The 14,279-nt window shown below is 47.5% G+C and overlaps 2 protein-coding genes across 4 annotated transcripts; one reads left to right on the top strand and one right to left on the bottom strand.

The window, feature by feature from the left end:
• Positions 1 to 1,434: 1,434 nt before the first annotated feature.
• On the top strand, positions 1,435 to 5,071 carry map3k19 (mitogen-activated protein kinase kinase kinase 19). The gene is made up of 6 exons (XM_068736644.1): positions 1,435 to 2,171; positions 2,628 to 2,732; positions 2,838 to 3,076; positions 3,178 to 3,430; positions 4,034 to 4,242; positions 4,408 to 5,071. The coding sequence occupies exons 1-6, from the start codon at positions 1,827 to 1,829 to the stop codon at positions 4,523 to 4,525; spliced, it is 1,269 nt and encodes a 422-aa protein (XP_068592745.1). The 5' UTR covers positions 1,435 to 1,826; the 3' UTR covers positions 4,526 to 5,071.
• A 1-nt stretch (position 5,072) lies between these two features.
• Positions 5,073 to 13,468, bottom strand: ccnt2a (cyclin T2a). Of its 3 annotated transcripts, XM_068736642.1 has the most exons (10): positions 13,244 to 13,443; positions 12,503 to 12,584; positions 12,268 to 12,396; positions 11,895 to 11,955; positions 11,277 to 11,339; positions 10,714 to 10,759; positions 8,779 to 8,942; positions 8,581 to 8,651; positions 7,055 to 8,312; positions 5,073 to 6,888 (listed from the first exon to the last, which is right to left on the bottom strand). In XM_068736642.1, the coding sequence occupies exons 1-10, from the start codon at positions 13,399 to 13,401 to the stop codon at positions 6,815 to 6,817; spliced, it is 2,106 nt and encodes a 701-aa protein (XP_068592743.1). In that variant the 5' UTR covers positions 13,402 to 13,443; the 3' UTR covers positions 5,073 to 6,814. The 3 variants fall into 3 exon arrangements, 2 of the variants coding, with proteins under 2 accessions (XP_068592743.1, XP_068592744.1); XM_068736643.1 differs by lacking the exon at positions 11,277 to 11,339; XR_011105379.1 differs by lacking the exons at positions 5,073 to 6,888; positions 7,055 to 8,312; positions 8,581 to 8,651 and having other exon boundaries at positions 8,854 to 8,942; positions 10,338 to 10,759; positions 13,244 to 13,468.
• Between the last annotated feature and the right edge of the window lie 811 nt (positions 13,469 to 14,279).

Genomic DNA, 14,279 nt, shown 5'->3' with positions numbered 1-14,279 from the left:
GTATTCTGTGCCGATTCGTGCAGGGACCTTTGCTGGCTCTGCATCCCAGAACGCCCAAGCTGTTGGCACCGCTAGACAGCAGGCCCAGGGACATTGCGGCTCTGCCAGCGCTAAAGCACCCTGTTCCCCTGAAGCCCATCAGCCGGAGCCCCCTTTGCTCCAGGACCCGGCTGAGGAGAGAAAGGCTGTCCTGGGGCAGCCCACGCACTGGCCTTCTGACCACTAAGGGTGGTAGTGAAGAGAGCGGGTCCAGCAGCCAGAGTTCCTTCGATCTGGAGGATGAGGATGAGGAAGATGAGAGGGATGTGTGTGGGAGAGCTTCAGGGGCAAGACGTATGAAGTTAGTTGGAAAGAGACTGGCGCGGCGTTCGAACGACGCGAGCCCCACTGAGGCTGATATGGTTGGGGAGAAACGGCAGCATTTAAAAGTTTTGTCAAAGATCAGTCACATTCCACCCATCCACAGGTCGGCACATGACCTGGATGAAGAGCCCATCGATCGTACAAACTCTCACTGTGAAGGCCAAGCCACCAATGACTCCATTAAATATCAATATGCACAACAAGGAGACACTGTGAACGATGAATTATCTATCACATCAAAGTCTAAGGAGGAAAGGAACCGTGTGGGCTGCACCCCAGAGCCTGACACTGAGATTAGCCACGGAATAACATTCCATATGAACAATGACCACGGTGATCCTATTGCATACTCTGAAGGGACTTACAGAAACGACTTGCAGCATATAAAACAGACAAGAATAACAATGAGGGATTCCTGTTGTGACGAAACCCAGGTAGATGATCCAATCCCTTATAGGGAGGATGTAAAGATACCTACTGGCACTACCGAGGAGACAATTCAATTATTTACTCCAGCTGGAAACCTTCCGCGGTCAGACATGGATCCCAAGGAAGATGAGAGGATGTTGAAGGCCTTAAAAGCTGCCCTGAACAAGGACAGAAGAACCAGCTTAAACTGTGAACTAAGAGCCGACATTCAAACGACCCAGCAGTCCTTCAACGCGCTTGGACACAAAGACCGAAGCGTCCTCAATCGGAACAAGTCCAAAAGCAATCTGAAGCACTCCACACAGGCTAAAGAGAAAACGAGGAACGGCCCTGAGCTAATAATTAGTGGAGAGACTGCCGCAAAAGTAAAGTCAAAGCTCAAATCTGTTAAAGGTGCTCATTGTCACACTGGCACCCCCTCACCACGAAAGAAGCTCAGTGATCAGGGCAAAAGAGCAAATCCTGACAAGATGAACAGAGCTCAACTGCATGCACCAACGAGAGAGCTGAAGAGCATCCGGCAGTTAAAGAGACCCGGCCTAGCGGGGACACCGCGGTCAAAATCTACTGTGGACTTTATCACCTACAAAGACATGTTTCAGCAGATGCAGAGCGGGGATGATGGACCGGCCATCTACGAGATGTTTGCCGGTCCTATCTATGATAACCTGAGAGTTTCCAGCTCCTGTGAGAAAGTGAAGGGCAGACAAGTGCAGTCTGCTCCGGCAAGAAAGACACAACAACACAGACCACTGAAACAAGTGCAGAGGATTAGTCCGGGGGAGAGTGTCGTGGTTTCCACTAAAAGCAAACCAAAACCTGCGTCCTCTAGGGTAAAACCTCACATTGCAGCTGTTCCAAGGAAAGGCACACACAAGTTAAAGAAGGATAGACACACAAAGGCTGAGCTAGTTCCTTCCAAGGATGTTGGAATTTGTCAAAGCAGTGCTGAAGAAACTGTGTTATCTACCATAAAGGAGACTCTTTCTAGACATGGGTCTGAAACCATCAAATCAAATGACAAGACATTGACAATGCCAGCAGCTTCATCTAATGCCGACGATCATAAACGCCCACACATGAATATGCAAGAAATAAGAGACCCAAACCGATCGCTTCCTGAGCTTGTGTCATCTCAAAGCACCCAACAACCGAAGATCAACACCTGGGCGTCTTCCAGCGCCAGCCTCAATATCATGTCACCAGTTTACCAGAAGTTCCTGGATGAGGCGGGGGACGGGCCGCTTACAGATGACCTGCTACAATGTCTGGCCGAGGAGTTGATCTCATTGGACGAGAGGGATGTATCCATAAGCCCTGAAAACCTGGAGTCCAACAGAGAAGACGATCAAGAATCAGAAAGAAAGACGTTTCCTGAGGTACTTTCATGGTCGAAAGTATTTATTTAAAAAAAATTAAATAAACATAGTATTCATGACAAGAGGTGGCCATGAACTGCACATAGACGCTATCTCTATGTATTCAATCACGTTACTCCAGGGCAGTATTCTTTTGACTGAAGAGGGTATCTGACTTTCTCAGGAGCGCAAGGGAGGTTTTTTTGCTGTCGGAATTTTTTTTTTATCCTTCCTTTGCAATATAGTTAATAGTTACAGAAGCAGACTTTCCGTAGCACCATGGTTCACATGCACAGGGCAACAGTATAAGGGTCTTATCAATGTTTACATTGCTGCCACATATTAGAAGTTCCATTAAGATGATACGGTTTACCTTGAGGTCTGCACAATTAAGCACGTTGAACCAATTTTACTTTTGACACGCTATACAACAGGTGTTTCTGTTTACATTTGTGAATTCTGTGTATTTTGTTGCAGGATAATTCAACACAGGGTGGTGGTCTTCTTGGCTCTGGGTTGGTTGTAGATGACGCCATCACATGGACAAAGGGCGAAGTACTCGGCAGGGGAGCATATGGGACAGTAAGGATGGAAATTCAGAATGACAAATTAATGTTTAAAGCATTATTGTTACCGCAGACATTGGTTCTCAGCTAACCCTGGCGATCACTGCTGCCTTCTTACCAGGTGTACTGCGGCCTGACTAGCCAGGGTCAGCTGATCGCTGTGAAACAGGTGAGCCTTGATTCCTCCGACCCCGACACTGCGAAGAAGGAGTACGGCCATCTGGAGGGGGAAGTGGAGCTGCTAAAAACCCTCAGACACGCCAACATTGTGGGCTTTCTGGGTACCTCACTGTATCAGCATGTGGTTTCCATCTTCATGGAATACATCCCAGGAGGATCCATCGCCAGCATCCTTCACAGGTTGACCACTTACCCAGAAGAGTCTTTAGAGATGTTGAGCTTTGGAATATCAGAGGGTTTAACAATAACTGGTCTGTACTAATGACTTCAACTGCCCTCAGGTTTGGTCCCCTGCCGGAGCGTGTCCTGGCTCTATACACCCATCAGATCCTTGAGGGGGTGGCCTACCTTCACCTGAACAGGGTGATTCATCGGGACTTGAAGGGAAACAACGTCATGCTGATGCCCACTGGCGTCATCAAGCTCATAGACTTTGGCTGCGCGCGCCGTCTCAGCTGCCTGAACCACACCGCCAGCAACAGCGGAGATCTGCTCAAGTCCGTCCACGGCACACCTTACTGGATGGCACCGGAGGTAGATGCATTGAGATGGTCTTCTCATCTGTGAACATGGCTCCTTTTCAATTATTGAAGTTGTATTCCTCCCTACACAACTTTAGCCTCTGATTTTCCTCTCGCCGACAGATTGTAGAGCTCCCCGACAAGAGCCTCAGATCAGAGGCAAACTAGAGCTCAAACTAGAGCTTGAGCTCTGTGTGAACTGCTCAAAGACGCTAGCTGAGAGGCTCGGCAGTGCATTGCAGACACATTCAAAATATCTAGCATACTAAATACCTGGAACTGTCAGGGAGTCCGTTTGGGATCTGCAGCCAACGAGTGCAAGACAAAAGCCGCCTGTAAGATTAGGATTGTTACTCTAATTGTCACATTTGCAACACAGACCACTGTTGTTGTTGCGTCTACAGGGAACAGCTAGAAATAGTAAAGAATTGTGAAAATGTAGTAAACTTGCCGACTACATCCATAAGCATGACTACAAGCAGAGCTCCGCGGATTCCTCTTTCATGGTATTACATTATTCACTGTCACTGTGCAGCGATCTGACATCTTTGCAGGTCCGTCAGCGTGAATTTGGCCTTAATCTTACCCGACTCTCATCATCTCATCCACTCGTCAGGTTATCAATGAGACAGGATACGGCAGGAAGTCAGACATATGGAGCGTGGGTTGCACAGTGTTTGAGATGGCCACAGGGAAACCACCGCTGGCACACATGGACAAGATGGCTGCCTTGTTCTACATCGGGGCTCAAAGAGGGTTGATGCCCGCCTTGCCAAATAGGTTTTCGGAACACGCCAAGGACTTTGTGAAAATCAGCTTGACAAGGTGAGACTCGTTGCCCTCCTTGGTCTGTGCAAACTGGCAAATCCCTTTCATACTCACGTACCCAAATTTAGTTCTAATGAAAACTTGCTTAAGTCTGTAACTAATTGAGTTCAGTGAATAAGTTCTCTCATGACGTAAAACTTATTTTCTCTCTCTTAACTCCAGTGACCAGAGACTTCGTCCGTCTGCAGACGAGCTGCTGAAGCATTCGTTCATCCCGCAGCGTGAGACCGGAGCGCATTCAAAGAGCTGCTGCGCTCACCCAGAGGGACTGTGTGGTTAACAGGTCACACTTACACACTATGGGCAATTTAGACTTATTATTATTGAGAAAATAGAAGTATTCTTGTGGGATGCTTTGAGGGGCTGCCACCGACCCCCAGTGATGCACTATAGTACTGTACATTGAGTACGTCTATCAAAAAGATGTGAGAAGCACTTTTATACATTTAACTTTAATAGAACCTATAAAATGTGAACTGACATAAAAGAATTTTGTAACACTTTGAATATTTTCTATAGAAATCTATTAAATGTGCCAATCTCATAAGTAACTTAATCATAACTAGGTCTCTCTGGTGATATGTAGATTGATAAACATGTGTAATCCATATTGCAGCATGCTGACAATGTTTATTACTTCCTGTTAGCTTTCCACTGATGAGTGATGGAGGAATCATCGTGTAAAGTTGTGACTAAGACATGACCGTGATAAGAACGTGGCATTAATATAAGGAACACTAGATGTACAGCATGTCTCGTATTCAAGCTTCTTTCCTCCTAAACTCCAGAAACATGTATAACGCATAATAAAACAGCAACAACCAAGGTTCATACCGTGTCAGGGTAGTGGCGACTTTGAAGTTTATTTGTAATATTAAAATGGAAAGAAAACAAAGCATGTAAAGAGTGGGTTAGGCTTATTTGTCCGCATCTGCTTTTGCCTCTTGAGCCCAACGGTTCATCTGTAACGGGTCCAAACGGTACTTTGAATAACCCGGTGGAGAACAGAGGCGGCGGTCAGGTCTGCGTCTGGGAACAATATGGAGTTTAATGTCTGGAACTGCTGTGATGAGACGTGTCCGCACAGCTACACGGCTGTAAATGAGGACATCGGGGACAAAACCTATGAGGGACGTCCACACTTCAGCTACTTGAGGTTCATGAACGATACTCAGCAGGTCACGGTGCTGGGCTAGAACCGAGCCAGAACCGAGCCAACGCCGCGTTTCCTTTTTCCTATGAAGTACTGTGTTAGTGGCTGATTAACAATACTCACATGATCCCCGCTGACGTCTGAGGGCTACGGCTTCATGTCATGATGTCTGATGCAGTCCAAAGTAAAAAGGCTTATGTAAACTTTAAAAGCACACTACTGCGGTCAGTCAGTCAGTCGTCGTTTCTTTGAGGCACAACCTTTGGCATCTAGCTTAAGGTCTACTTATAGGTCCCAAAATATGGTTTTGGTACAAATTGCATGGCTCTGCTGTGATGAGTAGGTGTTAGATGTGCCTGTTACTGAGGGCATCAACTGATCCCTGTGATGGAAAAGCACAGAACAGCACCCCCTGTAGGAAGGTTGGTAGAAGCACACACACACACACACACACACACGCGCACACACACACACACACACACACACACACACACACGCGCACACACACACACACCACTGGAATGCTGATGCCCAATCCGTTGATCAACAAAATAAAAGTCTTTTATAGGTATTATAGTTATCTTGTTATACTTACAAGCAGCTCCAAACCTGAGTAGTCATGGTATAGCTTTCTGTTTTTCTTTAAACATACAAAAACGTATGAACATTTATCTCCACTTCCTGTAAACAGCAAGTACGCGTTCTCCTCTTAAATCCCTTTGATGATTGAAACATGCAAATCATACGCACAGTTCTGAAGTATAAAAAGAAATCACAACAAGAAAGAAATTGAGGAGATGAAACTTTACACCTAAAAAAATAATAATAATAATAATAATAATAATAATAATTGCATCCATCAACAGTACTAAATGGAATGCCAGCAAACATAAGTTGAACTCATCTCCAGCTGGCTACTGGCTTCCTCCAAACAACCGCAGAAATGTGATTCAGTTAAATTATCCGTTTAAAAAAAATAGAGGAAAATGAAACAAAGTGCACCTTCCATGCCTCTCATAGAACTCATAATACTTTGTTCCCCTCATGTGGAGCTCTGAAATGCAGGGAAGACTCCCCCAGCGGTGAAAACACACGTTTGCACACTCCTAGACTCTGAGGAGGAGGAGGAGGAAGGAGAACCAAGCAGCGATTCAACACTAACTAAGACAGGACTGAGCGCCTCCGCCCAGAGCCTGACAGTCAGGAAGCATGATTCTGTTTTCATCTTTCTTGTCTCAGAAATTGAGACGTCCAACAACACTTATCTTTGTGAAGGTAAGCGTTTGTTCTGCCTTTCAGTAAAGGGTTTATGGTGACAGAGTTGTTTCCTTAGGGCACTTAACAGGGAGGGGAGCACAGTCTGAGCTGTGGGGAGTCTGTGGTCGTTTCCACGGCCACGGCTGCAGAGCGGTGGACTCAGTGTCTCTGCTCTCCCACTTCATGTGGCGATTCGCTAGGAGGAGGGTACTGCTGAGAGGTCCGCAGCCCACCTGGGTATGACAGGAGGGGAGGAGGAGAAACAAGAAAAAGGAGGAGGAGGAGGAGAAGGAGGGGGAGGGAGGGAGGGAGGTTAGCCACAGAGCTGCAAGCCAGACGAGACACAGTGCAGTACAGGAGAGGAGCCAGGAGGAGAACAGGGGAGAGAAAAAGATGTACCTGCAGCACCAGAGCCACCCTTGGAGATTTTGCTCACTTTGGAGCACGAAGTGGAGAATGAGGAGGAAGGGTGGTGGTTGTGGCCGGCCTCGGGGTACAGCCTCTTGCGCGATGATGACGACGACGACGACAACAACAATGAGGCGGATCCGGGCGGAGGGAGCGCGGTCCCGTCCATGCCGACCAGTCCCGGGGGGCCCCGCAGCGGACCCGCCCCCCCGTTCCCGCTGTGCGTGTGTGGATGCGGGTGACTGTGCTTGTGGTGGCGATGGAGGCTCTGATCTGCTCCGCGGTGCTTCTCCTTGCTCACCAGAGGGCTGGAATGTTTACTCTTGATGTTGTTGGCCACGCCCTCGTCCGATGAGCTGTGGCGCTCGGACGACGAGACTTTGATCTTCATCTTAAGTTCGTCTTTGATTGGCTGTCCACCTCGATCCAGCTGGGAGCTGCCGCCAGAGCCGGGGACGGCCAGGCGGAGTTTAAGCGAGCCTTTGTCCCGCTTGTCGCCGTGATGACGTCTATCTTGCCCTGAAGCGGAGGAGGGGACTTTGATTTTCATCGGGGAGGCGGTGGTGCTCCCACCACCACCACCGTGGGACGCTTGGTGGGACTGTGAATGCTTTCTGTGGTCTACTTGGCTCCCAGAAGAGGATGATGCATAGGTAGAAGAGGAGGAAGATAACGGATCCCCCCTCACATCGAAATCCAGTATCCCCCCGTGCTGCTCCTGACCCCGTTTCTGCCCAGAGACCGCCAGCTCCGCGGCGTGCTTCTCTCTGTATTTGTCCAGGGAGAGCTTCTGGGCTGGAGACGGGTGCGGCGGAGGAGGCTGAGCTGGCGGAGGGTAGGCAGACGGAGGCTGATGCTTGCCCGCTCCGCTCCCACCAGCTCCCTTTGGTTCCTGTTTAACAGGGGTGAAGTCGAGCGTTTTCTCAGTCCTGTATGCCGGCGGATGCTGAAGCAAAGAGGGCTCTTGGAGCGGGATGCTGAGCGGTTCCTGTTTGACACAGGCGGCAGGGTAACCCGCTTGGCTCTGGTTGACCAGGGGCCACTCGCTGTGGCTAGCCGGGTTGTACGTCCCGGCCAAGGCGTCCAGGGACTGGCCGGGCATGGCGGTGAAAGCGCCGCTTGCTTTGGAGAAACTTGAGTTGACGGAGAGCGGTGCATCGACATGATCATGGAGCATGGAGGGCCCGGGAAACGAGTTGTCAGTCAACTGAGAGCTGTCGCCTTTGGGCTTTTTGGCAGCTTGTGTGGCCTAGAGGACAGAAAAAGATGTGCAACGCTGGTAAGAGTTTCATTCAGCACTGGGACAGCCAATCAAGGTAGCGGCTGGATTTCTGCTCTGGAAATGTTGCAACACCGCCGTATGGGTCGTAACTCACAGGTCATATGAGTCAAATCGTTTTCAGAACTGTGCTGGTGAGGCGATGTACTTTAATACATCCTGCGCTTACAGTTAAAATCCAATGAGCATGTCACACACGCGTTTCCCACGTATGAAGCAGAGCAGCAGTGCATCTTACCCTCCAGTTGCGTATCCTCTTTAACCGGCTGGGCGTCTTCTCCAGAATCTGCAGAAACTCGTGGGTCAACTCTACAAGTACAAGGGTTAGGGTTATCACCAAAACACCTGGAGCTCTGCTGCGACCCTACGACCCTACTCCCTCCTTACAACATATAGCAAGACGTGAGGAATTTAAAACACATGAACTCAATCTCACCGTCCAGCAGCTCCAGGGTGACGGAGTTGTCCACGTACTCCCACCAGTGCTTCCCGTCAGTGGAAACTGGGATCTCCCAGTTGGACCACTTGCATGCCAGATGGATGCACACGCAGGAGATCACTGTGGGCTTGTACTGGAGGCAGAAGGTGGTGAGGTGTAGACTGCATAGCAGTGAGCGTATGCATGTGTGATGAGTGTGTGTGTGTGTGTGAGATGAGTGTGTGTGTGTGTGATGAGTGTGTGTGTGTGTGTGATGAGTGTGTGTGTGTGTGAGATGAGTGTGTGTGTGTGTGATGAGTGTGTGTGTGAGAGAGAGACAGAGTGAACGTTTCACATGTGAGGGTACAGGAATGTGAGTGGGTGGAGTCAGGCCAGGCGGTGTCCCGATGGGTCCCACATATGTAGAAAAAAGAAAAGACAAGAGGGAGCGGACCGCTTTAATCTTCTGAAGGCATCGGGTCAAAAGATGAGCCAAGAATTAATGCTGTTTATACATTTCACTGTCTGCCATCATTGAACTAGGTCACAATAGAGGTTACTTCATGATCCATGTAAGGACACACTAATAAGCACTGCACAGTGTCATGAGAAAACTAGAACCTGGCTGTTTAAATGTGGAAACAAAGGTGAGGGGCCATGTGTCCCATTGTGACGCTCTGAACACTGGGGCCTCCTCTGCACGGGACTCTGGGACCGTTCTGAAGGGATAAAGCTAGTGGGCCTGCAGCTCCACGAGACACCAGAGATGACCGTGTTAGAGGGACACTGGAGCGGTCTCAACACCAAGAGCAACACTAAATATTCATATCAAAGCCAATCGGACCTATGAGGACTACAACACTGTCCTGCAGAAAAGGAAATTGAGTGGAGCGATGCAAGTTTAGATCATAACCACACAGGAAGACATATTCATATCAGATCAGATCAAATCAAAGGAACAAATGTTAGACTAATGGCCGCCAGCCGATAGATTCAACGTCACTAACAGCAGCATGAAGCTGTGTGAAACAACACTAAATCATAAGAATCTGAATTCTGCCTTGCATCACTGCATTTTAAAAACACAGTAGGAAAGAGCTGGATGTGACCGTGTAACGAGTTCAAGTACAGCGTGTGAGTCTGGTCTGTGGGAGTGAACAACGCTGTCAGTGAACATCAGCAGCATGAACAGTCCTGTGTGCAGCTCAGAGCAATACTAAACATTCAGCATCAGACACTGTCAACTTACTGGAAGTGATGTGAATTCATTCCCTCACTGGTAACTATAACCAAACCCGTTAAGGACCCAGTTTAATGACTACAAGAACATTTAGTCCTCGCGTTACAATAAATCACAATCTCCAAAAGAGGTGTGATCAGTACTCAAAGAGCTCTACTCGCTACATGTTCAGGTCCTTAATGGGTCGCAATTAACTTGTTCTTGTCACAGGTCTAACATGAGCTCCATGTACTAAAGCATGGTGTAGGAAAGCTAGAACATTTAAAGACAGGAAGATAATGCAGTTTGAACAAATGATATGAAAGAGAACATTTAAAAATGTATTTGTGGTACTTACCGGAAGGACCTCTACGAGAAATGTTTACATCTGTGAAATCTTTAGCTGCTATTCAGGCTACCAAAGTGTCTTTCTTTTAGAATTATGCACTTTTTCGCAACCGAACAAACACGTGGGTTTCAAGCGCACCACTACACTTCACACCTTGCATTCAACCCATCTGTGCCAACACGTGGTCCCTTGTACAATACACCGCACCGCGACTGGGGCCGGTAACGCTACGAGCCAGCCTGTCCCGCTCCCTCTGAACCAGGAGGCAAGCGTCCCAACAACCGCCAGCGCAAGTAGGGCCCGTTGGACACTGAGAGGGTACCCTGCATTACAGGAAGCTACGGTGTGCCGTCAAAGTGCAACAAAGGAGGGGCAGGATAACAACCTGTTGGTAGCCATGAAATAGGAAGTCTGTGCCAGATCCTTGCTTGCTGTGAGAGAGAGAGGAGACAGAACAGAAAGAACAGGAGGGAAGGGGGACAGGATTACCATGTTTGTGAGCCCAAAGCATATCTTCATCATCAGGTCAGGAAGTGAATGTACTGATTGAGCCAAGGCCAAGACACAAAACTACACCCGGCACGGACTCTTGCTACACGTTTGACACTTGCAGCAAGCTGGATGATTTTTAGGAATTAAGCCAGAACCTCTGATTTAACCGTGACCAATATTTAAGGGTCCGTTTATCAGACACTAAATGTCAAATCCCCCAACAAAATGAATAAACAAAGTCTTGGACTTGGCTGAATAAGCATCAGCAAATGTTTATGTGCTGTGTCGTAGAATGAACTGATAAAGGTCATCAAAAAAGAGCACGGCGTGTGTGTGTGTGTGTGTGTGTGGTTATGTAACCATTAAGTCAGCACGGTTTTCACCCCCCTCCCACCCATGTTTGAGGTGGGACAAATCAGAGCAGAGGGCACAAAGAGCAAAGAAGGAAGCCTCTACCTCGCACTAGCTGGGAACATTTCACCACATCAGTGTGTGGGTGATCAATAGTAATTTCAAAGCCTGGAACAAAATACATGACAGGTGAGTTCAACACAGAGACAGTTGGGAGGTGACATGTCATTTTATGATTAAACCAAAACACACCAAGCGATGCATTTTAGGGCCGGAAATTCAGATTGCAGTAGGTATCGATGTGGTGAATATGAATAGCGGAACCATTTGGTCTATTCATATTTGCACGTTACAAATGTATCACTTTCTCTTTGGATGAAAGTATTGAACTTGGTCAAATTAGCATAAACATGTGGCCCGGCAGTGAAATGGAGACTAAATTTGTGAGAGAGAAACATATTCCACAGCTGAATCAACACCATGTTTCGTGACCAGTGTCTGTAATGACAGAATGACATGTCACCTTTACACGATTTCCTGAAAATATGCACGTGACAAGATACCCATACAGCAGCTGATAACACATACTCCACTTAACAGGCTGCGACCAATAAAGTCAACAGAGATCAATAGCACTACTCCCTCACTGATGAAGGTTAGCCAAAGATAATGACACAACGCTACATCTCTCTCAAGTCATCCACTCCAGTCACCACTACTTACCCAGGGTCTGCAGCACTATGGATTCAAGTATCACCAGCTCTTGAGCTTGCTGGAGGTATGCCTGAAGTTTGATAGACAGTCATTACAACACAATTGTAATGAGTCTATTAATCTCTCCCCCTAACGACTGATGTTCAAATGGCCAAAGTCTCCAAACAGAGAGGCTCATTCTATGAGTTACTGATGTTTGAAAGCCTTGGAGGTGTAAGCGTGTGGTACACCGCGACAGAAGGCCACTTAAATAAAGCCCTTTGTAGAGGGCAAAGCCAGTTTAACAGGGGGAACCATGACCACTGAGAGAACTGGAGGGGGGGGGGGGGGGGGGGGCAGTAGTACTCTCTACCACACAATACGTAGATCTTCCTCAACTTACATTACTCTTCGTGTCGAGAGGCGGTTCTTGGGGGTTTAGGCAAGCGTGTGCCACTTTGATCACATGTTCGAGTTTCCGAGGTTGCTCTTCCACTTTCGCGGCCAAGAACAACGTGGTTGGAGATATTATCTGCACAAACCACAAACGCACGTTCAGATTTCTCAGAGTCACGTATCTGAGACTTCTGGAGCATTTGAGCCAACGTGTGACTCTAGGTCGACGGTGGAATACTTACATTCCTGTGGAATTTGGTGAACGAGTGGTGCATATAAAATCTATGCATGTAAACAATGGCTGTATTTATTGTTAATTGAGAGCTGGAGCTTGAGTCAAGGGAAACTTTTGAGTGAGTGCAACTTTACAAAGTCAACAAACTAACGGTGCGTCTATATGTATCACACGTTATTGAGCGTGTTAGCACTAAACACGAGCCTGAGTAAAACGAAAGAAACGGTTTCAACAGTTGAGCTAAGGACACTTTGTACAGCAGGCTAGTTGACGCTAACGTGATTTACGCTAGCTGCATGATAGCGCTGACTACATGAGAAGAACGTGTCGTATAACGGTCAGCTTCGGCTCACGTATGTTAACGTCTCGTTTTCTGGTCATTAAACTGGACCAGGCTGAGGGGTAAAGACGTGTAGCGGACAGGGGGGTAGCGACAGCTGCAAACTCGCCTGATGGCCTTTTGAACGTCGACCCACAGCTAGCTAGTTAGCGTGCTACATTAGCTCATAGCTATCGTTAACCATGAACCAGACACACTGAGATCCCAGGTTAACAGATCCACGGTAAAACGGTATATTAAGAAACATTAAAGGCAAAACATAATAAGTCGAAGATTCACGACACTTGCTGCTTAAACTAAGCGATCAGCTTAACATTAGCTAGCGGCATCGGGCCCGCTGCGACGGTCTGCCGTAGCGCCATGTCTCCGTCCAGCCCGGTCGAGGAGAAGTTTGTTTACAAAGGATACACGTTGAGTCTCTGACCCATGTCTTGGATCAGATTCGCCGCTTGTTGTCGGTACGAGAGTTCCCGGTCTGGTTCTACTCCACAACGGCGGGACGGCGTGGTTTCGAGCTGCTCCCGGGTGAAAAACCATTTCGACGAGGATCCCCGGCACGCCGCCATTGCACTCCAACATTCAGCATCGAGGAAACGGATGTGACGTCCGTGTCGCACAGGAAAACACGACTTCTTCGGCGGTGAGCACAGCGCGAGGTGGTGATTGGTTGGTCGTGTTCCCTCCTCCATCCCGCTCTAAGGCATCCTACAGTACTGCAGTAGTACAGTATTACAGTAGTACAGTAGTACAGTAGTACAGTATTACAGTATTACAGTATTACATACTCTGATGCTGTTTTAACAAGAGATGGCATTCTGTTTTAAGTATGTTTAAAAGCATGATTTTAAGAGTGAAACTGTAGAAACGTGACGTATTTATTGTGTGTTTTTAAAACAAACCAATTGAAATGTCAGAGCGTGTTCATAAATGTGCCGTTGTGCCTCATAGGGATGGTTTTGTGACCAAACCCCATTTCATACATTTTAGGTATGTGATCTGCATTTACAAAAAACTCCAACTTTTGATCTTTGTGTATTTTTTTTTATAATTTTGAATCTATTTCAGGAAAATTAAGAACTTAAATGCACTAAAGCTGATGTACACACACACACACACACACACACACACACACACACACACACACACACACACACACACACACACACACACACACACATCTTGACTCTTTCAGCTAAAACCAGTAGAAGTGTCCAGGTGGTATACAGTTGCTTATTGGCTCTTTCTTTTTCTAAATTGTCAGTTAAACGACCGTGGATGAAGACATCCGGAACAACAGACGGCAGCAGTGGTGCCACAGAGCCGGTATAGAGATGGTGTCCGACAGAGTGGACAGAGCCATCTATGCAGAGGAACCTGGACCTGACATGTGACGTCAGAGTAATTAAATCATGCGCTATGCTATTTTCTTAATATTCTAATGTTC

Source organism: Cebidichthys violaceus, unplaced genomic scaffold (genome assembly GCF_023349555.1).
Source record: "Cebidichthys violaceus isolate CVI_PGR_0920_01 unplaced genomic scaffold, fCebVio1.0.p SCAF_71, whole genome shotgun sequence".
Taxonomy (NCBI): domain Eukaryota; kingdom Metazoa; phylum Chordata; class Actinopteri; order Perciformes; family Stichaeidae; genus Cebidichthys; species Cebidichthys violaceus.
Note: the sequence above shows the minus strand (reverse complement) of the source record. Positions and strands in the feature narration are given on the sequence as shown.

Bases quoted from the DNA above. Each gene is read 5' to 3' on its own strand.
- ccnt2a (XM_068736642.1), bottom strand. From the start codon at position 13,401: ATGGCGGCGTGCCGGGGATCCTCGTCGAAATGGTTTTTCACCCGGGAG. The intron at 12,397-12,502 runs GTAAGTATTCCA...TGGTTTGTGCAG, and splicing joins TCACCAAATTCCACAGGAAT to ATAATATCTCCAACCACGTT. The intron at 8,943-10,713 runs GTTGTTATCCTG...ACTGCTATGCAG, and splicing joins TATTTCATGGCTACCAACAG to TCTACACCTCACCACCTTCT.
- map3k19 (XM_068736644.1), top strand. From the start codon at position 1,827: ATGCCAGCAGCTTCATCTAATGCCGACGATCATAAACGCCCACACATG. The intron at 3,431-4,033 runs GTAGATGCATTG...TCCACTCGTCAG, and splicing joins CTTACTGGATGGCACCGGAG to GTTATCAATGAGACAGGATA. The intron at 4,243-4,407 runs GTGAGACTCGTT...TCTTAACTCCAG, and splicing joins GTGAAAATCAGCTTGACAAG to TGACCAGAGACTTCGTCCGT.